General features: G+C 60.5%; 2 protein-coding genes across 11 annotated transcripts; one reads left to right on the forward strand and one right to left on the reverse strand.

The window, feature by feature from the left end:
* Positions 1 to 567: 567 nt before the first annotated feature.
* Positions 568 to 13,152, reverse strand: LRRC74B (leucine rich repeat containing 74B). Of its 2 annotated transcripts, XM_020903454.2 has the most exons (9): positions 12,948 to 13,152; positions 12,307 to 12,449; positions 11,780 to 11,912; positions 10,789 to 10,995; positions 7,515 to 7,624; positions 6,339 to 6,454; positions 5,152 to 5,230; positions 2,397 to 2,492; positions 568 to 1,636 (listed from the first exon to the last, which is right to left on the reverse strand). In XM_020903454.2, exons 1-9 carry the CDS (start codon positions 13,084 to 13,086, stop codon positions 1,499 to 1,501), a joined length of 1,161 nt encoding a protein of 386 aa, XP_020759113.2. In that variant the 5' UTR covers positions 13,087 to 13,152; the 3' UTR covers positions 568 to 1,498. The 2 variants fall into 2 exon arrangements, with proteins under 2 accessions (XP_020759113.2, XP_070331845.1); XM_070475744.1 differs by lacking the exon at positions 10,789 to 10,995 and having other exon boundaries at positions 569 to 1,636.
* On the forward strand, positions 12,798 to 22,398 carry P2RX6 (purinergic receptor P2X 6). Of its 9 annotated transcripts, none has more exons than XM_020903451.2 (12): positions 13,572 to 14,062; positions 14,626 to 14,776; positions 16,325 to 16,396; positions 18,579 to 18,654; positions 18,815 to 18,908; positions 18,981 to 19,061; positions 19,170 to 19,311; positions 19,394 to 19,503; positions 20,616 to 20,709; positions 20,829 to 20,894; positions 21,026 to 21,103; positions 21,184 to 22,398. In XM_020903451.2, the coding sequence occupies exons 1-12, from the start codon at positions 13,929 to 13,931 to the stop codon at positions 21,265 to 21,267; spliced, it is 1,182 nt and encodes a 393-aa protein (XP_020759110.1). In that variant the 5' UTR covers positions 13,572 to 13,928; the 3' UTR covers positions 21,268 to 22,398. The 9 variants fall into 9 exon arrangements, with proteins under 9 accessions (XP_070331841.1, XP_020759110.1, XP_020759112.1 ...); XM_020903453.2 differs by having other exon boundaries at positions 13,572 to 13,984; XM_070475738.1 differs by having other exon boundaries at positions 20,829 to 21,103.
* Positions 22,399 to 22,507: the final 109 nt, after the last annotated feature.

Below are 22,507 nucleotides of genomic sequence, written 5' to 3' on the forward strand. Positions count from 1 at the left end.
GCAGCCTGCAGCAGGCGTGGCCTGGTCTACGCCGCCTCACCTCGCGGTTCTCCGCCCGGAGCCTCCTGGTAAATTGCGGAGGGTGTGGGGCCTTGGTGTAATGACTGGCTTGGTTATTTGCAGGCTCTACAGGGAAGTGGGGGAGCGTCCTGCGGCGCTTGGCCCAGCCCCGCGCTCTGACTGTGAGGTCCTCTCACCGCCCTACAGGGCGGAGGGTCACCGAGGAGTGCTGCCCCGCATGGGAGCGGGGACAGCAGACTCCTGGGGCTCCTCACGGGTGCTCATCCCGCAGCGCCTGGCTCCCGTTACCCTCCGTCACCTCCTGGCCCCAGCACCGCCTCAGGTTACGACGTTGTCGTGGGCATGGGGGGACCCTCCTTCCTCAGGCGCCGAGAACGCAGCGGACTCGAGACCTGTGCTGTCGACCTGGTCTTAAGTACGACTTGTTTTTCTGATTGTAAAAGTAACACATACTGAGTGTGAAGAGTGGAAAATGCAAGAAAATAGGAACTAAAAGCCATAAAGCCACAACCTAGAGATAAGCATTATTAATGTGCCAGGGTTGTTTTGTTTTGGATTTTTTTTGTTTTTTTTTGCTAGTATACACATTTATACATCATTTTTCCCACACAATATGGATCAAACTCTGTGTGTGTGTGTGTGTGTGTGTGTGTGTAGGTAACAGTTTTTCTGAGATATGATGTACATATTGGACAAGTCACCCAGTTAAAGTGGTGCAATAAGTGGTCTTTTATGATAAACTTCTTTCACTTAGGGTAGTGGTTCATCCATGTTGTCGCATGTGTCATTACTTCGTTCCTTTCTTTCTTTCTTTTTTTTTTTAGTTCTACCACTTTATTGCTACCAACCCATCTCCTTCCACCCTCGTGCACACATGCTCAGTCATGTAATCTCATGGACTTCAGCCCGCCAGACTCCTCTGTCCATGGACTTTTCCAGGCAAGAGTACTGGAGTGGGTTGCCCTTTCCTTCTCCACCTTTTTTTCTTAACTGTATAAAACACAGTTCACATATCATATGATTCATCTATTTAAAGTACACAATTCAAATACTTTTAGTATGTTACTGAAATTGTGCAACCGTTACCATAATCAATTTTAGAACATTTTCATCATCCCAAATTTCATCCTTTTTATTGCCAATTAATGTTCCATTGTATAAGTACACTACATTCTATTTATCCGCTCATCAGTTGGTGGGTATTTGCATTTTGTGGATATCATGGATAATGCTGCCATGAACGTGTATGTTCAAGTTTTTGTGTGGACATGTTTTCATTTCTCTAGGAGTACAAATCTGTGACCTGAATGAGAACAACGGAAGGCCCTGGTTAACACTGATGTCTCAGTCACTATGAAGGCCAGCTCTGTAGGACTTCCACCTGGTTGACATGGGGCCTCAGTGCACTGATGCATTGAAAGGCACCTTGAAGTTGAAGTGGCCCATGGGAGAGAGAAGAAAGTCACACAACACATAGTCATTCAGATGGTCTGAAGACGGCCAGCAGTTCTTTTTTGTACTCCACTCTGCGGGCAGCCGTCTTTATGCAAAGCCCTGGAAGGATGACCTTCACTGAACTGGCAAGATCATCAAACTCTCTGTTCACCTGGATATCCTGAGGAGAAACCCATCACTAGGAAGAATGTTAAGACTTTTTGAGAACTTGACCATTTTACTCACACACACACAAGGTCTAGAGCCTCATAGGGTATCAGTTTGTCCCAAGTTTGAAGGATTGAAACTGTAAACACATCTCTGAACAGGCTTTGACTCAAGCCTGGGTTGAAATCAGAGGGAAAATGAGCAGTGATTTGTAACTAGAGTCTTCGTGATTTGTATTTGGGGATTCTCTCCTTTGTGTTTAACCACCTTAGAAAAGAGTGATATTTTTTCTATATTAAAAGGCAAAATTGGAACTTCCCTGGTGGTCCAGTGGCTAAGACTCCACACTGCCAATAAAGAATTTTTTAAAGGCAAAATGGAATGAAAGGGTTATCTCTCGTGCAGCCCCCCGAGTGAATCTCCAGCACTAGGATCCACTCGCAGGCACTGCTGGCTGGGAGAGGGGGCTGCCTTGCAAGAGATGAACCTGCAAATCCACACATCAGTGAGCATGGTGCCTCTGATCAACCTGTTCCCTCTCTGCCAATGAAGAACCCAGGCAGGGGTCCGAGGTGAGACCATCATGACACCCCGCACAGAGGCAGGAGCAGAGTCAGAGTGGCATCGTGACCCAGGTTGGAACTCGGATGTGGCCACACCGTATGCCTGAGCAGGCACTCTCTCCAATGCCCACTTCTTTCCTTCTAAAATGGAGAAAGTATATCTCCCAGGGCTGTTGGGAGGGTCAGAGACAAGGTTTATGAGAAACTCACAGAAAAGTCCAGAAGCTCCAGTGCAGACTGTGGATTAGCCTGGACAGACTTGAGCACACCAGAGCAGCCTTCACTTCGCATGGGATTCCTGGACACCTGAGAAGCACACACGTCCCTCAGTGAGGGACGCCAAGCCCAGGGCAGCAGGAGGGATTCCCCCATCTTTGCTGATGTGGCTCTGGGCGGCCCCACTCTCTCAGCTCAAAAGGCTCTTCCCTGTGGCACGATGCCTTTGGTGGTGCTGGAACCAGGAATAGCAGAAGGGAGTGGACACTGGCTGCACCCCCACCCTGCACCCACTCTGTGTCAGGAATCAAAGAGACACACGAGACCTGCCCTGCCCTTAAAGAGCTCACTGTTACAGGAAGGAGAGGAGAAGAAACAAAACAATGCAGTGTGGAGAGTGCTGAGAGACCCCTGCACCAACCCTCCCTGGAAAGTGAAGGGTGGATGGGATGAAACACCCGAGCTGAACTTTCCAGGCCAGGTGGGTTGAGCTGGGCATTTCAACAAGAAGAGCCACAGGAGCAAAGCAGGGCTGAGAGGTTGTACCGCATGGCTGGGAAATTGCAAGCAGCTTGGGCTGAGAGTCTTTTCATACTGTTCATGGGGTTCTCAAGGCAAGAATACTGAGGTGGTTTGCCCTTCCCTTCTCCAGTGGACCACGTTTCATCAGAACTCTCCACCATGACCCGGCCGTCTTAGGTGGCCCCACACGGCATGGCTCATAGTTTCACTGGGTTAGACGAGGCTGTGGTCCATGTGATCAGTTTGATTAGTTTTCTGTGACTGTGGTTTTCAGTCTGTCTGCCCTCTGATGGAGAAGGATAAGAGGCTCATGGAAGCTTCCTGATGGGAGAGACTGACTGTGGGGGAAACTGTTTTGTTCTGATGGGTGGGGCCATGCTCAGTAAATCTTCAATCCAATTTTCTGTTGATGGGCAGGGCTGTGTTCTCTCCTTGTTTCCCAACACACTGGTTCCGAATTGGGAAAGGAGTATGTCAAGGCTATATGTTGTCACCCTGCTTATTTAACTTATATGCAGAGTACATCATGAGAAATGCTGGACTGGATGAGGCACAAGCTGGAATCAAGATTGCAGGAGAAATGTCAATAACCTCAGGTATGCAGATGACACCACCCTTATGGCAGAAAGTGAAGAGGAACTGAAGATCCTCTTGATGAAAGAGGAGAGTGAAAAAGCTGGCTTAAAACTCAACATTCAGAAAACTAAGATCATGGCATCCAGTCCCATCGCTTCATGGCAAATAGATGGGGAAACAATGGAAAGAGTGACAGACTTTCTTTTCTTGTGCTCCAAAATCACTGCAGATGGTGACTGCAGTCGTGAAATTAAAAGACGCTTGCTCCTTGGAAGAAAAGCTATGACCAACCTAGACAGCATATTAAAAAGCAGAGACATTACTTTTCCAGCAAAGGTCCATCTAGTCAAAGCTATAGTTTTTCCAGTAGTCATGTGTAGTCATGTATGGATGTGAGAGTTTTGGACTATAAAGAAAGCTGAATGCCAAAGAATTGATGCTTTTGAACTGTGGTGCTGGAGAAGACTCGAGTCCCTTGGACTGCAAGGAGATCCAACCAGTCCATCCTAAAAGAAATCAGTCCTGAATATTCATTGGAAGGACTGATGCTGAAGCTGAAACTCCAATACTTTGGCCACTTGATGTGAAGAAATGAGTCATTGGAAAAGACCATGATCCTGGGAAAGATTGAAGGCGGGAGGAGAAGGGGGCAACAGAGGATGAGGATGACAGATGGTTGGATGGCATCATTGACTTGATGGACGTGAGTTTGAGCAAACTCTGGGAGTTGGTAATGGACAGGGAGGCCTGGCGTGCTGCAGTCCATGGGGCCGCAAAGATTCGGACATGACTGAGTGACTGAACTGAACTGAACTGGGCTGAGAGTGAAGGACTTCAAGGTAGGGAGGAGGGTGGGGCTGGCAGAGCGCAGAGCCCATGTGCTGTGATTGAGCAAATGACTAAGCTTGGTGTCTTTCAGAGAGATTTAAAGCCGGGACCATCTCCTGTTAGCACCTGATTGCAGGCGGGGAGGTGGGGCACCGGGCAGCCTGGCCCCCCTCCCCGGGGGGAAGATGTGGAACGAGGCGGGGTCAGCACTGGGCCCCAGCTGACAGGATGGGAAGGAGCCCCCCACCTAGAGGCAGCCCTTAGAGGGGGATGACCAGGTCAGGCTCGACTCCCAGAATCCCGTGCACCTGTTCTCATCTCGGGGGCCATCCGGCAGGTGGCTAGAAATGGAGACTCAGAGCTTAGGGAGAGGTCTGGGTTCTACTCGGGGGCAAGAGTGAGCCTCAGGCTGGGGAAGTGGGTGCTGCTGGGGGCTCCTGTGCCCCCTGAGGGCCAGGCAGGGCTGATGTCCTCAGAGCACGTGCAGCTGGCACAGAGGGCCCGCTCCGGCCTCCCTTCACTGCCTTCTGCTCTCACGGTCAGCCACATCCTGCCCACTGGAGCCGGAACACCTGTGTGGCCCCTGGGTTCCAGCAAGGCCAGGGGGAGGTAAGGGGAAGCCTGGTGGGCCTGGGGGGAGTCTGAAGGAATTTGTGGGCCAGGCCAGAGATGGGTGAGTGGATGACGAGGCTGCCGGAGGAAGCCGGGCGCCCCCTCCCCCATGTGCCCGCAGGCACCAGGGTGAGATGTGGCGGGGAGGGGGCTGTGTGGACAGGCACAGGCGGGTCTGTGCCGGGGCCTCCCCCTTCAGGCTGGCACTCACAGCAAGAATCCTCAGTGTCTGGTTGACTCGCAGGCCCAGGCCCAGGCTCAGGGCTCCCGCCGCAGAGACACGGTTGTTGCTGCAACAGAAAGGCGTGTGCCTTGCGCTGCCTTGCAGGCAGCTGTGCAGAGCCACACTGCCCCAGGGCTGCTGGCGCAACCCCCAGGTCCAGCCTCCAAGCACACCCCGGGGGCCCTGGGCAGGTCAGTGTGTAGATGCTTCAGTGGAGTCTCCAGTGTTCAGGGTCCAGCAGATGTGCCTAGAGGGTTGTTGCCCCCCAACCCCACGCCCCAGTGGAGACCCGCTGCTGCTCCCTGGCCCTCATCACTCTGGGTGCTCCCACACATCCTGCACCCTGCCTCTGTCCTCATGACAGCCACCCAGCTCCCTCCCCACGGCTTCTGCTCCCGATGGGCCCAAATCCCAGGCCTCCTCACTGCTCTTGGCCACTTTGTCTCCAAGCCAGCCCCACTCCCCTCTAACTTCTCAGACCCCAGCTTTCCCCCATCGGGAGGGGAGAATGGGTAGGATGGAGCAGATGCCTGTGCCAATGGCGGACAGCCCATGACATGTCTGGCCTCCGCCTCCTCCCTTCCCTCTGGTTTCCCCAGGAGGCCTGGGACCCTGCCTGGGCTTGGAGGAGCAGCTCACCTGTGCAGGCCCCCAGCAGCCATGTGCTGGACAGAGCACAAATCCCTCCTGAAAGGGAGGAGCATGCAGGTGGAGCGCCACCGCCCACACCAGCTCCGCTAAAGAGGTTTACATGTTTGCACCTCCCAGCCCACAGCCATGTGGTAGGAATTACGAGTCCCCACGTACAAATGATCAGCTTCCCTAGTGGCTCAGAGGGTAAAGAATCTACCTGCAATTTGGGAGACCCAGGTTCGATCCCTGGGTTGGGAAGACCCCCTGGAGGAGGGCATGGCAACCCACTCCAGTATTCTTGCCTGGAGAATTCCATGGACAGAGGAACCTGGTGGGCTACAGTCCCTGGGGTCACAAAGAGTGGACACGATTCAGCAACTCACACTTTCACGTGGCAAGGATGAACTTGAGTGAGAGGGACAGAGCGGATTGCCCTGGGACTGTGACAGGTTCCAGCCCTGAGGGTGAACAGCAGCAGGAGGAGTCCCAGTCCCTGGGTGGCCGGGGGCCTGGAGGCAGGGGCGGGGGCCACCTGCTCTCACCTCATGTAGAGCTCCTCCAGCACATTGTTGGTCTTCAGCGCCTCCCCCACCGCGGAGGCTCCAGAATCCCCGCAGCCATTGTATGAGATGTCCAGGACCCTCAGGAAGATGTTTGCCTGGGACACAAAGGAGCAACCCCATGGGACCACACGTGCCGGTGGAGGAAGCCAGGCCCCAGCCTCCGAGCCCAGGAGGTCTGAGGGGCAGAGTGTGGCCTGGGAGCAGGAGACCACAGAGGTTGCAGGGCAGAGCCCTGGGCTTGGATGGCGGCGACTAGTGGAGTGGGAAGGCCAGACTCGAGTGCAGAGGACGGGCATGGGTGTGAGCGAGCCTCAGGACTGGGTGGTCTGCCCCGGGCCACAGGCCCCAGGGACACAATGGCGGGGACCCCTGTCAGGCAGGGACCCCGAGGCACAGAGCAGCCCAGGGCCCAGAGAGGATACCAGTGAAGGACTGTTCGGTGAAATGTGTCCAGAGGGCTGTGATGGGGAGAAGTGGGGAGCCCATGGGTGCCCAGCTTGTGGGGCGAGACCCTGGTCAGCCTTGTGGGAGGGCATGGCCTTGCTGCCGTTCCCCGAAGAAGATCCCACGGAGGCAGCTGCCCCCAGGGGCATCACAGGGTCCTGTGCCCCCCACTCCCCAGGCGTCAGGACCAGGGAGCAGGAGGGGCATGTGAGAGGGTGTGCAAGGGTCCCAGGGCCCAGGGCTGTCATCTCAGGCAAGCATCTTTCCAGCGGTGAGTGTGCGTCACTGGAACGCATGGTGTCCCCCCACCCAAGTGTCCATGACGTCTCCAGAGGTGTGCGTCTCCAGCTATGGACCCCTCACTCAGCACCCTGAGAGTCAGTGCAGGGAGACCAAACTGTCGTCATTAAATAAAGCCAGGGAAACCGAAGTCACCTGGAGAAACATCCTCTAAGCAATGCTGGAAAGATCCAGCTTCTCCTTTCTTCCCTTTTTTCTTTTTTGACTGTACCATGAGGCGTGGGGGGTCTTAGTTCCCCAACCAGGAATTAAACCTGTGCCCCCTGAAGTCTGAGCCACTGGACTGCCAGGGACTGCCAGGGAAGTCCCTAGGGCTCATTTCTGAAGAGCTGCAAGAGGTGGGGGGCTGGTGCCTGGGAGACCCGCCCCCAAAGGACAGGCCGGAGGGGCTTGCTGGGCGGGGCCTTGTACCTCCAGTCCCCTGGCGAAGGCTATGGCTCCCGGGCCTCGTAGGTGATTCCACCTCACACTGAGCTCCGTGAGTCCTGTGTTTTCTGCCAGGGCTGGTCCAAGCATCTCCCCTTCAGAAACACCACGACAAAAAAAAAAAAAAAAAAAGAAAGAAACACCACGACAGACTTTTTTCTTCACTCATATCATTCCTTCAAGAGCTGACAGCAATGCCTGCTGTGGGCCAGGGTCTTGGCTGTGCACGAACGTCAGGGCATCCAACCCCACGTGGGCCTGCCCTGCCTTCAAGGCATTCAGGTTCAATAGAGAAGCTATAAACACACATTTGTGGGATGTGAGCTATCCAACCACCAACAGGGAGGCGTGGGGACAGAGTGGGGGCTAACCCTGCCTTGGGGGGCGGTCAGGAAAGCAGAAAGAGCCTTGAGGATTAAGGGACGCCCCATGCACCCATGGAGAGTGAACGTGGAGGGGAGAAGCGGGGACAGGGGGTCCGGGGCTCATGGAAATGCACACAGGCCTGGTGCTGGGCCCCCAGGTGAGGCTGTGAGAGGAGGTAGGAGCGATGGGCGCTAGAGAGATGCTTTAAGAAGAGACAAGGTCATGGTGGGCAGGGGCGGGGACCAGAGGTCAGGGTGGCTTGTGCCACCGTCTGCGCAGGAGGTGACAAGGTCGGCACGGCCGTGGTAGAGAGGAGGCAGCGGCGTAGAAAAAGAGAGGACTTCCCTGGCGGTCCAGTGGCTAAGACTCCCGAGCTCCCAAAGCAGGGGGCCCAGATCGGACCCCTGCTCAGGGAACTAGATCACACATGCTGAAGCTGAAGACCTTGCGTGCCACAACTGTGACCTAGTGCAGCCAAATAAACAAGTAGTGAAGTGAAAGTCACTCAGTCATGTCCAACTCTCTGCATCCCCATGGACTGTAGCCCAACACGCTCCTCTGTCCATGGGATTCTCCAGACAAGAGTCCTGGAGCGGGTTGCCATGCCCTTCTCCAAATAAATAAGTAAATATTAAAAAGAGGAAAAAAGGAAAGGAAAGAGAATCCCGAAAGCTATGTTACATGTAGGATGGGCAGAAGCCCCGCCTACCCATCCGCTGCTGTGTCGGGGCTCAGCGGGTCTGACCTGCTCCTGGTCCTCAGCTCCGGCTTCCCTCGCTCCCCCCCACCCCCGTGTGCAACTGCTGACGCCCTTCTTTACCTGGGGAAGAGCTCCTCATTCCCACCCGGGAAGCCTTGCTTACTCAGTCAGGCCGGGCTGGGCCACCTCGGACCCTTTGTCTGCTCCGTGTCCATCCTTCCGGGCTCTGAGCGGCAGACCGCCCTGCCTGGCCCCTCTCCATGGTGCTGGCACCCAGCACAGAACAGAAGGCTGAGCGTCCAGGTCCGCAGGCGCGGTAGCACCTTGGAGAGCTCCCTGCAGGCCGCGCGGCTGCCCGGCTCCTCCCTGAGATCCGGGCCCCCACCGCATGTCCAGCACCAGGTCTGACAGCCGCAGTGTCTCAGACCCGTCCAGGGCTGGGAGAGGCAGGCGGCGGCAGCACCAGCTTTGGAGGGGAGCCCCTTCTCTGCTGAGCAGCGGGAGGGTGAGCGGGACCTACAGCCGTGAATCGGCCTTCTGTTGTCCCGGTGCGTGTTCTTCACGACCCCCGCAGCCACCTCACCAGGTCGGTGCTACCCTGGCCTCGGGTCGGGTGGGGAGGCTGAGACCCCTCAGGGAGGCAGGCCCGCCCACAGACCCCCACGAGCCGTGCAGCCTTCGAAGGGCCTCACGTCCCAAGCCTCTCCAACCTCACTGCCTGTTTGGTGCTGGCCCAGAGGGACGCCTAGGCTTACTTTGTTGAAAGCCTGAAATAAGCTTCTCTTTTAATGTGCCTGTTCCCACAGCAGTTTTCTCAGAAGGCAGGCTGTCTGTCTCAAAGTTGAACTCTAGGACTGATTCTCCCACGGCGAGGCTAGTGCCATTCACTCACGCTCAGCAGGCAGAGCAGTGATTCCCGAACTTTCTGGATCAGGCAAATTTCCTGGGGCAGCTGTTACAATGCAGGTCCACAGGCATACCCCTCAAGAGGATTCAGAGGCCGAGCAGGCCCCGGGCCACGGAATCTGTATTCCTAACCCAGGGTCCTGGGGAATTTTTAAAAAAATTTTTTTTTAAATGTGTTTTTTTAAATGTTTTTAAAAATTTTATTTGGCTGCCCTAGGTCTTAGTTGCAGCATATGACATCTAGTTCTCTGACCAAGGATCAAACCCAGGCCCCCCTGCATTGGGAAAGCAGAGTTCTAGTCCCTGGACCTCCAGGGAAGGCCCCCAGGTGACTCTCAGAACTGCCTGGGGTGGTTGAGGACAGGCAGGTAGAAGTGTGTGTTCCTGGCAAGGCAGCCAGCCCGTGCAGAGGCCCTGGGGCAGGAGAGGGGGTGCTGAGGTGGGGGAGTCCCACTGACGTCGCCCACAGCGCCTGGAACAGCGTCCTCCCGTCCCGCCTGTTGCGGCCCTGCAGCTCTTCGGCCACTCCGTCCCGTCCGGGCCCCTCTCTCCTGGCTCACTGGCCCAGCCACCCTGGTGTCTGTCTGTCTCTCTGGGAAGTGTTCCTCTGCTTGAAATGCTCGCCCTCTGGTCTTGCCATGACTGACTTCTCCCTCCTCCACAGTCCAGCTTAGAGGTCACTTCCTCACAGAGTCCTTCCCGGTGATCACCTCTCTAAAGCAGTGGGGGGAGTCCATTCTTCTCTAGAATCCTGCCCTGCTTCTTTCTTTTGTAGCACCAATAATTATGGAGGGTAATCCTGTAACACATGTCCCGTGAGGGCGTGCTTGCTACTCTGCTTCAGTCGTGTCTGACTGTGCAACCCCATGGACTGTAGCCCGCCAGGCTCCTCTGTCCATGGGATTCTCCAGCAAGAACACTGGAGTGGATCGCCGTGCCCTCCTCCAGGAGATCTCCCCAACCCAAGGATCAAACCCGAGTCTCTTGTGTCTCCTGCGTTGGCAAGCAGGTTCTTTACCATTAGCACCATCTGGGAAGCCCTCCGTGAGGGCAAGGGCTTTGTTGAGTTCATGGCTGGATCCCCAGTGGCTGTCAGGGCCCACAGGCACTGGCTGGGCAGAGAAATACCTGGGGAATGTACTGAGAGTCCCGGGGTGGTGGTGGGGTGCAGGGAACAGGAGCGGGGCACGGATGCTCAGAGTGGTCCTGCCTACCTCCGCCCACCCTGCCCCAGGAAGACGGTCACAAGCACCACTGTGGCAGCCCTGGCCGGTGGCCGGATGGTACCTGCTTGGTCATTCAGCTGGTTATAGCTCAGGTCCAGAGATTTCAGGCCCGTGTGGGCCAGCAGGAGTTCAGCCAGGTACTGGGCTGCCTGCTCCTCCAGGCCGTTCTCTGCCAGCTGCACCCTCTGCACGGCCGGGCTCACCACCAGGGCAGCACAAATAGCCCGGGCTCCCTCCGCTCCCAGACGGTTCTCCGACAGGTCCACATCTGGGGCCAGCAGCACTCCTCAGGAACGGGCTCCAGAGCCAGGCCCTGCCCCCTCCCGTCCCCCGCAGCTGCCCAGCCTGACCCAGCACGGGGGACTTAGCAGCCGGACTATCCTGGAGTGGATGGTGAGTCTGCCCCCCATCGACTGGGTCCCCTGCGGCCCCAGACAGCTCCCCGGACTCCCGTCCCCAGCCCGTGTGTCCACAAGCTTTGTCGGGGGGCCAACACCGCCTGCTCTGTGGGGCTGTGATGTAGATGCACCCAGCCCCTCAGTGGGTGATTCACGCCTGGCAGCCGTGTGGCCCTCCTGTGGAAGCGCCACTGCAGCGTTTTCCGGGACTGGCGGTGACAGCCCAGGTGGCTGCGCGTCAAGGGCTTACGTAAGCAGACGCTCTCCTGAGAGTATGTCCCCACATCTCCAAGGATTGAGTGTCAGAAACTGAGGCTCAGCAAGGCTGGCTCCTTGCTCAGGGTCTCCCTGCCCTTCTGTGGCAGAGGTGGCATCTGGATGCAGCCCCTCTCCTCTCGCCCTGCCTGGCCCCTGCCCATCTGCACGCCCACCCCCCCAAATCCAGGCACCAGGAGGCCACCACACACAGGGGGAGTGGCCAGCCAAAGACAGTGGAGGAGGCCCCACAACTCCGGGGGCCCCACACAGGGGCTGACTGCATCCCACTCCCCCACCCTGTGATGAAGCTCCGCCCCCCAGCAGCAGCAGCAGCTGGGAGCGGGGTGAGAAGGCCCATGCGGGGTAGCCCAGCCCCACCCCAGGCTCAGAACCTACCACAGATACTGCGGGTTTTGCTCAGAGCGCCCGCAAGGGCCTCTGCACCGGCCCCGCAGAGTCCGTTGTCCCGGAGGTCCAGCCGCTTGACGTAGGGATTGGAGGTCAGTGCCCGGGCCAGAGCCCGGGCCCCCTGGGACGGATAGGTACCTGAGGGCCTGGCCCTTCCCAGGGCTGCAGACATGGTGGGGGGACACTCCCTGGGCTCTGCCCGCTCAGTTCCTTCCCACAGGCCCAGGGATGCCGGCTTCTCCTTCTCGGTCTCCCCAGGAGCTTCCTTGATCCCCCCAACAAGTTAGGGGTGCCCTGCTTGTTAGGGCCCCCAGTTAGGCCCCCCAGTCCTTGTACTGAGCTCTGTCATAGCCCCGATCCTACCTGTAGCTCACTGTGGGGGCTGGACATGCCTGGGACCCCGAGCAGGGCTGGGGAGTGTGTGGGGGAGTGGGCTCAGGAAGGGACCCCTCCCACGGCTGCTGCCTCCCAGGTCCTCGCCCTTCAAACCTGCTCGAGGGTCCCTCCCGGGGTACCTGGGGCCCCAGGCCACGGTGCCGCAGGCTGAGCTCTGGGGCGCTCCCTTGGCGCAGAAAGCAGGAGGCGGGCACGACACTGTGAGCCCGGCAAAACCTTAGGTAGAGGGTATCTTCGCCCAGCCTGCCAGGCCTGCGGGCACCTGATGGGAGGCAGGGTTCACGTGGCCCTCTCCCGGCCGGCCCCACTGCCCAGCCTGGTCTCTCCTGTGCCAGGACAGCGGCCCCACCTGCAGTCCTGCCACTCGTGTAGCTGGTCCTGGCCCCCCTCCCCACCCAGCCCCCTGACCCCGCAGTGTATGCTGTCTCTTCCACCGGACTGCAGACCACAGGGCTGTGTGAACCTCTTATAGGGGAGGAAACTGAAGCAGTTCTAAGTTCCCTACCTCCATTCCTTTAGTTTTTTTCTGATGGCTGCGGTGAGACAGCCCTTCTTACACTGTTCGGGGTGTTGGGGGGGGGTTGCCTCTTAACCTCATTCTGGAAGCCTGTTCTAAGGATGGAACTGATGCCGCCAGGAGCATGGTGCGGGAAGGCACAGGGCGGGAGCCGCCCCCAGCTCCACGGAGGGGTGAGCTTCTGCTAGACGGGGGTCCCCTGCCTATGAGGCCCCAGCCTGCCCACCCCCTGCCAGTAGGCACCTTCTGTCTCCTGGTCGGAGTCCGAATCTGCGTCCAAACCCTTCTTGGCCTCCGGGCCCCCAGCAGGACGCCCAGAGGCCGCCGCCGCCCCTTCCTCCTGGTCTTCCTTCTCCCCAGGCCCCTGGAGGGGACCCCTCATGGTTACGCCCACTCTACAGTCGCGGCCACAGAGCGGGGACTGCCGGGGCCTGCAGCGGAGCGCGGCCCGGGGGTGGGGGCGGGCCCTCCAGCTCACCGGCCAATCTGACGGGGCGCTTGTCCGCTGCAGCCAATAGGGACGCCTCCCCGGCAGCAGTTGCCCAGGCGACCCCGAGTTGTTGGTTGCTGCGGACACCGCCAAGAGCGCGCGCTGACCTTGGCCCGCTCGCAGCCGGGACCGATCGGCGGCGCGCGGGGCGGGCTTGCCTCTTCGTTATCCTCTTTGCATTCGGGAGCCTGGGAACGGGGCAGCTTCTCGGGGGCGCCGCACAGGGGGCTGACTGCTTTCTGCAGCCAGGATCGCGCTTCCACCTGTGGGTCCAGCGCTCACTCACCCGCTAGCAGTCGCCTGTTTCTCCCTCCACCCAGGACAGCCCTCCCCAGCGCTGCTTGTTGAGCGTCGGGTCTGCACGGGGCAGCTCAGGGCTCCCTTCTTCCTGAGGCTTTCCTTGCCCTCTGGGCTCCAGCTGGCCCTCTCACAGTGCCTGTCCCACCTGTCATCACCCCTCAGAGGTGACAGGTTAGAGGGTGTGTCCAGAGACGGTTCCTCCCTTAGAGCCCGGGGCCCAGCCGGCAGAGTCTGCGGTGGATGGGAGGCCCTGGGAAGCGGGGAGGCTGGGCCTGAGCCCAGGGCCTGGGAGGTGGAGGCTGAGTCCTGCCCGAGTGTCCCTTTAATAGCTTCTGGCTTGGCCCTGCTTGGCGCCTGCTTCAGCTCCCCGTTCAGCTGTGGCTGCAGCTGCCGTGCTGACTCACGCAGCCTGGCCGCCAGCAGGAGCTGGGAACATGGGCTCCCCAGGTGCCGGGGTGGGCTGGGGGCTTCTGGATTACAAAACGGAGAAGTATGTGATGACCCGGAACTGGCGGGTGGGCGCCCTGCAGAGACTGCTGCAGCTGGGGGTCGTGGTCTATGTGGTGGGGTAAGAGGACAGCTCCCGGGTGTGCTGGCCAGAGCGGTCACGGCTGGGCTGAGGGGCGAAAGACTTGGTCTTCAGGGTCTGGGCTGGTGGTTGGTGGACAGGGCAGGACGTGGGGAGAAGGAAGGTTCTCCATCTGTCTAGAGGCTGGGGGGTGTGTCAGAGCAGGTCCTGTGCTTAGGTGCCTCCCTGCATCCTTTCCTGGGCCTTCTTCCCAGCCTTGTGCTGGACTCCAGTGCCCAGCAGGATGGACCCCATCCCCACACCGGGGGCCCTTGGCCGGGCAGGAGGTGGTCCCTGACACTCGTGAGAGCTGGAGCACTAAGGACCCCAGGAGCGACCACCAGTTCAAGCTGGGTTGGGGTCGTCTTTGAGGAGGAAGCCGGACATAGACAGGGCAGGGGAGGGTGATGGCTGGTGAAGGAGGTGATGGTGGGCGTCCCCAAACCCATGGGTGCCCAACAAGGGCCCTGGCTCTCTGATGTGTGGCCAGCCCCGGGCTGGGAGCCAGGAGGCCACGGGAGAGGGGCTGGGGGCGCAGCACGCAGCCCGTCTGTCCTCCCCAGCTGGGCCCTCCTCGCCAAAAAAGGCTACCAGGAGCAGGACCCGGACCCCCAGGTCTCTGTCATCACCAAGCTCAAGGGGGTCTCCGTGACCCAGATTGAGGAGCTGGGGAACCGGCTGTGGGACGTGGCTGACTTCGTGAAGCCACCGCAGGTGGGTGACCCGGAGCTGCTGCTGGGTGCTGCCCCCTCTGACAGCCCCCCTCCCACCGTGAGCATGTGCAAGGGTGACGGGGCGCCGGCCCTGGAGGGGCCTCGCAGAGCAGTGGCCTTCCAGTGGAGGAGGAGATGGTCAGGAAGCCAGGCCAGAGGGACGCGCTCTGCAAGCCTGCATCCGGAACGGGTGGAGGACAGGTGGTGCGCGCGCATGGCAGAATGCCGCCTGTGCCTGCTCGGCTGCTCAGTCGTGTCCTGCTCTGGGCGACCCCATGGCCTGTAGCCTACCGGGCTCCTCTGTCCATGGGATTCTCTAGGCGAGAACACTGCCATGGGGTACCATTTCCTCTTCCAGGGGATCGTCCCGACCCAGGGATCGAACCCTTGTCTCTGATATCTCCCACATTGGCAGACGGGTTCTTTACGGCTAGTGCCAGCTGGGAGGCCCCCAGGGGATGCTCCCCAGCCAGAGAAAGAGTGAGGTGATGCTGTCTGCAGCCACGAGGACGGGCCCGGAGACGCTCAGACAGGGGCAGACGATGCCACTTCCCTGTGGAAGCTAGAATGTGACAGAAGTGAATGCATCTACGCACAGACTCACAGCTGTAGTCCGTAGACTTGCGCCTGCCGAGCTGGGGGCGGTGGTGAGGGAGGGAAGGACTGGGCGCTTGGGATCAGTAGATGCGAACTGTTATAGAATGGATAAGCAATAAGCTTCTGCCGCATAGAACAGCAAACTATATTCGGTATCCTGTAATAAACCACGATGGAGGGACCTCCCTGCTGGTCTAGGGTTAAGATTCCGCCTTCCTGAAGCAGGGGCCCAGGTGTCATCCCTGGTTGGAGAACTAGGTCCTGCCTGCCGCGACTGTAGATTCCCACACCACAGGGAAGATCCCGTGGGCCACAAGTTTTAAAATAACTTTTAAAAAACATAATGGAAAAGCAAAAAACAAAAAGTCTGCATCTGGAAAGGACAGGCTTGTTGGAGCTCAACGTGTGAGCTTGGGGGTGGGATGGGGGGCCACGGGGGGCGCTCCTCCTCCGCCCCCCACCACGCTGTGTCTCCTGCCCCACCTCCCGTCACCTAGGTTGTCCGCCCCTCAGTCTCCTCCGCTGTCCTGCTGACGCCCAGATTCTAACCCTGGTGGCCCCCGCCCGAGCACAGCTGACTCCCAGGGGCAGGCCCACCTCATCAGACGGGAAATCACCTCCCGCCCCCAGCATGGCCTCTTGTCCTCCAGTGACATCCCCCAGTGTCCACGTCGGGTCCACTGGACACCCCCCTGCCCCTCCCTCCTGTTCATTCCACTTCCTAACAGCTCTCACGGCCACCCGCGCCATCCCTGGGTCGGGCTGACAGAGGCCTTCTGCCGGGTCCCCATGCAGCAGCCGGGCTTGCCACACTGGAGGCATTTTCCTGGGGCTCAGGGCTGATGACTTGATGGATCTAGGGCCCCCTCCCTGCATGAGCCAAGCTGCCAGCTTCTGGCCCCTCCTGGTGGGGGACAGGGAGCAGAGACCCACCCTGACACTTCTCTTCCAGGGAGAGAACGTGTTCTTCTTGGTGACCAACTTCCTTGTGACACCAGAACAAGTCCAGGGCAGGTGCCCAGAGGTAAGACTGCCCGAGGGCTTCTGCCCGAGGTCCCTCGTTCCAGAGTCTGTCACCGGCGAAGTGTCCGGACCCTTCCTCATCCTGGTCCCGCCTCAGGGGAATTTTGGAGGTTGTCAAGGTAACAGGCCTCAGGTGGACTCTGACGGCCAGAGGCAAGCTGGAAGACCACCACCCTTTTCTAGACACAGCCTCCATTAATGTGTCCTGGGGGCAGCATCCGCTTCTGTGAGCAAACGGCACACTGCTGCCCATGCCAAGCTCAGGGTCGCCCACGACCTCTGCGCACTTTGCCCTGAAGCTGTGGTCCCCGCCATCTAGAAAATCTCACCGTCCCCAGAAGCCGCACCTTTCCTCCTCGCCTGAGGGCGTCCCAGGGCCCAGCCTCTGCCACAGAGCCCACTGACCCTTCTCTCCAGCTGCAGATCTTTTATCCGATTTTTTTCAAATTGTGATAACATACACATAACATCAAAATTACCATCTTAACCGTTTTTAAGGGTTCAGTTTCCTGGCTGTGGGTTTTGCTTGAAGAGTCCTGACCCAGGACACTGCCTTGGAAGCCTGCCTCCGTGGCGACACTTTTCTTTCATCGAGACTAAAACGTAATCACTTGCTGGATGGAGAGAAAGGGTGCGGCCAGCTGCCCGAGCCCTGCTTGGTGGTCCCACCGCTGTTGCTGGGCACGCATGTGCCCAGTGGACCCATCTTCCCTTGGCAAACGCGATGCCCTTGCCTTTGCAAATGCTCACGGATGTCTAGTCTTGGTTCAGTGTGTGGACTGTCCTGAAGTTTTGCTGGGGCCGTGGTTCTGTCTTTTCTGGAATCCCTGGGATTCCTCTTTGCTCCATTCCCGGCTTCTGACTCTTCCCATGAAATGGCGGGGGCCGGGCCGTAACGCATCAGAGCTGACCGCCCGCCTTCCTCAGAGCTGCTCCTCCGGGGACCCTGGTGGGCTGGTCCTCCCAGCACACACACTGTGCTCCAGATGGGGCCACAGCCTTCAGAAACCCGCAGCGCCTCCGCTGGGGCCTGCAGAACCCCACCCGCACACGCCAAGGAGCTCCGGGGCAGACGGCCCAGCCACCGAGGCAGGTCCTGGGGTGGCACAGAGGCTGCAGCTGGGAGTCCCCGGGAGGGCCTCTGCCAGCGCTGGGGGCTCAGGCAGGGCTTCCCGCTGGACCCCAGGCTCAACGGGGGTCTTCAGGCTGTCCAGGCAGAGGGGGCTGCATGGGCAAAGGCCCCCTGTGTCGGGTGGGGCCTCTCGGGAGTCACCTGCTGCTCAGTGGGGGTGGAGCCTCCCTTTGGACGGGAGTAGGGGTGGCGGTCTCAAGGGCCCTGTGGAGGAGCTGGGCTTGATCACAGGAGCATGGGGGTGCAGGGGGCTCAGGGGAGGGGTGCTCCATCTTCGGTGCCTTGGGAGGGGCAGCCGGAAGGAGGAGGATGGGGTCTGGGGGGGTGCCCACGGTGGCCCAGCCAGGCGGAGAGGAGGGACAGACGTAGGACACAGGTGGGGACCTTGAGGCCAGGCAGGTGTCCCCGCAGTGTCCTCCGTCTGCTCAGCTCATTGGCCCAGAGCCCTCTGACCACCAGTGTTCCCCACACTGCCCTGAGCTGGGTGCCCTGGGCAATGGTATCCAGCACCAGCCAGGACAGAACTGCAAAGCCGCGTCTGTGAGACTGTCTCCCTCTGGCGCCTGGAGCCTTCCCCTGCTGGCTGACCCCCAGAACTCTGTCCCCACCTGCAGGCAGCCATGACCCCTTCTTACTGGAGAACAAGCCGGGATGGGGCGAGCCTGTGTGCTCCCAGGCCGTCCCACCGGGGCTCGCCCACGGTCAGTGCCCAGCGGCCCCACCTGGCAAGCCCTCACCCTCCCGCCACCCATCACCTCCCCTGTTCCCTTGTCTGAGCTGGACCAGAGCCACTGGGCCTGGCCGCGTCACTCCCATCCCCCAGGAGGAGCGGGTCAGGAGTCTTGCTCAGCCTTGGAACTCTGCCTGCACCCGTCTCCCGCTGCGGCTGCCCACTGCATTTTTATCTGCAGCCTCCAGCTCTCTCGGGTGCCCCCAGACTCAGAGACCCCCCAGGGGCTAAGGCAGGAAGGGGTGTGTCCCCTTGCCCTGCGGGGCAGGCTCCCCGAGGGAGGCCCCTCCAGGCCCTTGGCGGTCTGCTCTCCGCCCCCAGCACCCGTCCATCCCGCTGGCTAACTGCTGGGCCGACCAGGACTGTCCCGAGGGGGAGACGGGGACGCACAGCCACGGTAAGCGGGCCTGCCTTGCAGGGCCTCCCCGGGCTGGGGGGCTCCGGCCCAGGGGACCCTGGGTGGTCTGCATCTCTCCTTCCTGTCAGCCGCCCTCCCCCCACCCCTACCCAGGCCCCATGGAGATTTGAGGACCTGGGGTTTGTCCCATGTTTTCAAGGCATAAAGACGGGCCAGTGCGTAGTGTTCAATGGGACCCACAGGACCTGCGAGATCCGGGGCTGGTGTCCAGTGGAGAGCGGCGCTGTGCCCGTGTAAGCCCCCCAGGCCCCGCCCCGCCCCCTGACCACGGAGCCTGCCTCTCACCTCCCCCCTTCACCCCTCAGGAAGCCCCTGCTGCTCCAGGCTGAGAACTTCACCCTGTTCATCAAAAACACCGTCACTTTCAGCAAGTTTAACTTCTCCAAGTAAGCGGGGATGGGGTGGGGTGGGGTGCAGTGGGGTGGGGTGGGGGGACTGGCAGACCGAAGACCCTCCTGCCCCCTGTCCGTCCTGACCGCCGCCTGCCCCCTCAGGTCCAATGCCCTGGACACCCAGGACCCCACCTACTTCAAGCTCTGCCGCTACGACCCCCGCTCCAGCCCCGCCTGCCCCGTGTTCCGCATCGGGGACCTCGTGGCTGCAGCCGGAGGGGTCTTTGAGGATCTGGCACTGCTGGTGGGTCCCAGGTGGGCGGGAAGCGGTCCCTGGTGGCCCGGGAGGGCCTGAGAGCCGCTAGGGCAGTGTGCGCTGTGTGCAGGGCGGGGCCGTGGGCGTCCACATCCGCTGGGACTGTGACCTGGACAGTGGGAGCGCTGACTGCCGGCCCCAGTACTCCTTCCAGCTGCAGGAGCGGAGCTACAACTTCAGGTGCGGCCCCCCACCCCACCGCCTGCCCCCAGAGCCCGGGATGCCTGCTGTGGGGGCGGGCACCAGGGCCCCCAGCACAGGCTCCATCCAGCCTCCACTCTGCACCCCCTCTGCCGCTGGGACCCCCGCCCCTCCTCCCCAGCTGCCCCACCCCGGCCGGTCCCCCCAGAGCCCTGGATGCCTGCTGTGGGGGCGGGCACCAGGGCCCCCAGCACAGGCTCCATCCAGCCTCCACTCTGCACCCCCTCTGCCGCTGGGACCCCCTCCCCCAGTCCTGCCTCCAGCACTCCCTCCACCACACAGGGGTCTTCTTATTTTACTTTTTCCTTTAGGTTTTATTTTAAAAAGTTCCAAAGTCTATAGAAGAGTTCAAAGATTAGTACCTTGAACACCCATGTTGCCTTTGAGAAAAAGAATCTAATGACTTGAGTTTCCTGAACTGTGTCAACAATAGTCCGAAACCTTTCTATTTTCTAATCCAAGGTGTGGTTAAGGAATTTGCACTGAACTTATTGTCACGTCTGAGTCCCCCAAGCAGAACCCAGCCCACCCCCTGGAATCCTGTCCTGCCACCTCATGTCACCTCATCATGTGTTTACACACACAGGCATGCACATGCTCACACATGCACAGGCACACACACGAGCACATGCCAACATACGAGCACACACATGAGCACACGCTCACAGGCTCACACAAGCTCACACAGCCCCCAGGTCTGGAGGCGACAGCCTTGAGTGCTACCCGGGCCTCACCTGGCCTGGCTGCCCTATGCTTTTTGTAGAACTGCTTCCCGGCCTCTGGAAAACCAACCCGAGAGCCCCTGTGGAAAGCCTTTTCTGGTTCCTAAGGGAGAGTGAGGTCCCCCTCGGACCCCAGAGCCCTGGGCCCGCGCCCAGCTCCCCCACTGGTGTCTGTTTAGGGACCCTTCTGCCCCATCCCCTGGGCAGGCAGGGAGCTCCTGAGAGATGGATCCCAGCTTGCATTGCCCCCGTGTCCTCGGCAGCCTCTCGGGATGCTGAGCAGGGATGGGGGCTTGTGGGGTCAGCGGGTGAGTGGGGTGGAGGCTGGGAGCAGGCCAAACAGGCCACCAGCCTCTCTTCTGCCCCCAGGACAGCCACTCATTGGTGGGAGAGCTCGGGTGTGGAGGCCCGCAGCCTGCTCAAGCTCTACGGGATCCGTTTCGACATCCTGGTCACAGGGCGGGTAGGTGGGCAGGGCGGGGGTGGGGGGTGACGGTCACGTCACTGGGTGGGTGGTGGGTGGGCTGGTGGGGGGCCGGGGGGTGGGGACAGTCACGGCTCAGGGCTCACCCCGTCTCTCAGGCAGGGAAGTTCGGGCTCATCCCCACGCTTATCTCCCTGGGCACAGGAGCAGCCTGGCTGGGCGTGGTGAGTGCGGCGAGCGTGGGCAAGCACGCGCCTGGCCCGCTCGACGGCTCGGCCGGGCCCCCGATGTCAGGTCTGGTTGGGGGAGGCCTGGGGGGTGGGCCCGGGGCACAGCTCGGCCCTGCTGCCTGCAGATCACCTTCCTGTGTGACCTGCTGCTGCTGTATGTGGACGGAGAAGCGCACTTCTACTGGAGGAGCAAGTACGAGGAGGTACGCTGTGCGCGCCGGGGCCTGGGCGCTGCCTGTCTGGGGCCTCAGCCCGAGCCCCGACCTGCTGCCATCGTCCTCAGGCAAAGGCTCCAAAGAGGACCGCCCACCCCGAGCAGACGGAGCTGGTACCCGCACCCCCGCGCCCGGCCTTCCAGGGGCCTTAGAGGGCGTCCAGCGCCTGTCCTGACGGCCACGGTGGCTTCTGGGAGCTGGACACCGAAGCTGTGGCCCCACTAGACGGCCCGTTCCTGAGGCCTGCTCCCTGCTGGTGGGGGCTGGGGCTGGGAAGGCGGGGGCCTCGCCTTGAGACCCTCGTGGATGGAGCCACCAGGACTAGGACAGGGTGGAAGGACGAGTCCTTCGAGGCGGGGAGCGGCCCAGAGCCGCCTGTGCGGAGACCCGCGGCAGGGTGCCGTCCTGGGGCTCCAGCTGCGTCTGTGTGCGGAAAACCCTCTCCCAGCTCTTCGCCAGGATGCCCAGGGCGGCCCCCGCACCGGTGGTCCTCACAGCCCCTCCTCTGGCTGTGCAGACCCTGGCCCTCTCCTCCGTCAGCACCCCCATCCGGAGCCCCCATCTCAGAGCCCCAGGGTCTGAGGCAGACTGTCTCTGCCGCTGGGATCCGCTGCTGGGATCCTCTCCTGGAATTCAGACTGGGCTGGGCAGACGGCCCAGCCCTTCCCCGTGTCAGCCCTCAGGCTCTGGGGGGCTGGGACTGACAGCAGACCAAGGACAAGCTGCTCTGGTGATGGGTTGAGCCCCCTGGAGACACCCAGCCCACCCCCTGGAACTGTGCAGGTGGGGAGGACTGGTGGGAGGGGAATTCTCGCTGCCCAGGGTCACCCCTGGGGCCAGCCTACAGCTGCGGCTCTCTGGAGGCCCTGTCCTTCGGGAGCGGAGCCCCAAGGCTGGAAGGAACGTCCCAGAAAGCCCCAGAGGCCACGGCACTCTGGCCAGGGTCTGGTGTGCAGTCTGCATGGGGTCTGGGTCTGGGTCCCCCCTGCTGGACTCCACATGGCAGAGGTTCGGGGGTGCCCACGTGGGAGGCCTGGGGCTCTCTCTCACGGGGCCTGGCGACCAGGCGTGCTGGCCGCGGCCAGGGCAGGGATGTGGGCCGGCTGTGGAGGGCCAGCGCCGGGCTCAGGCTGGGCTCAAGCTGCCTCTTGATCCCCAGAGCAGTGTCCCAGGTGGCGGGGGGTGGGGGACGCCCTCAGGGCCAGGGCGAGGGGTGTGAGCCCACGCACGGGCCCAGACAACGCTGACGGACGGCTGCACGGTCGGGGAGTAAAGCCTGCCGAAGCCACAGCTTCCCGCGTGCTCCTTACAGGCAGGGTCGGGGCAGATGGTGTCTGCGGGGGCACAGCATTGCCCAGGAGACCGGCGGGCCATGCGGGCTGGGCCTGGGCC

The sequence above is a fragment of the Odocoileus virginianus genome, chromosome 12 (genome assembly GCF_023699985.2).
Source record: "Odocoileus virginianus isolate 20LAN1187 ecotype Illinois chromosome 12, Ovbor_1.2, whole genome shotgun sequence".
NCBI classification, from domain to species: Eukaryota; Metazoa; Chordata; class Mammalia; order Artiodactyla; family Cervidae; genus Odocoileus; species Odocoileus virginianus.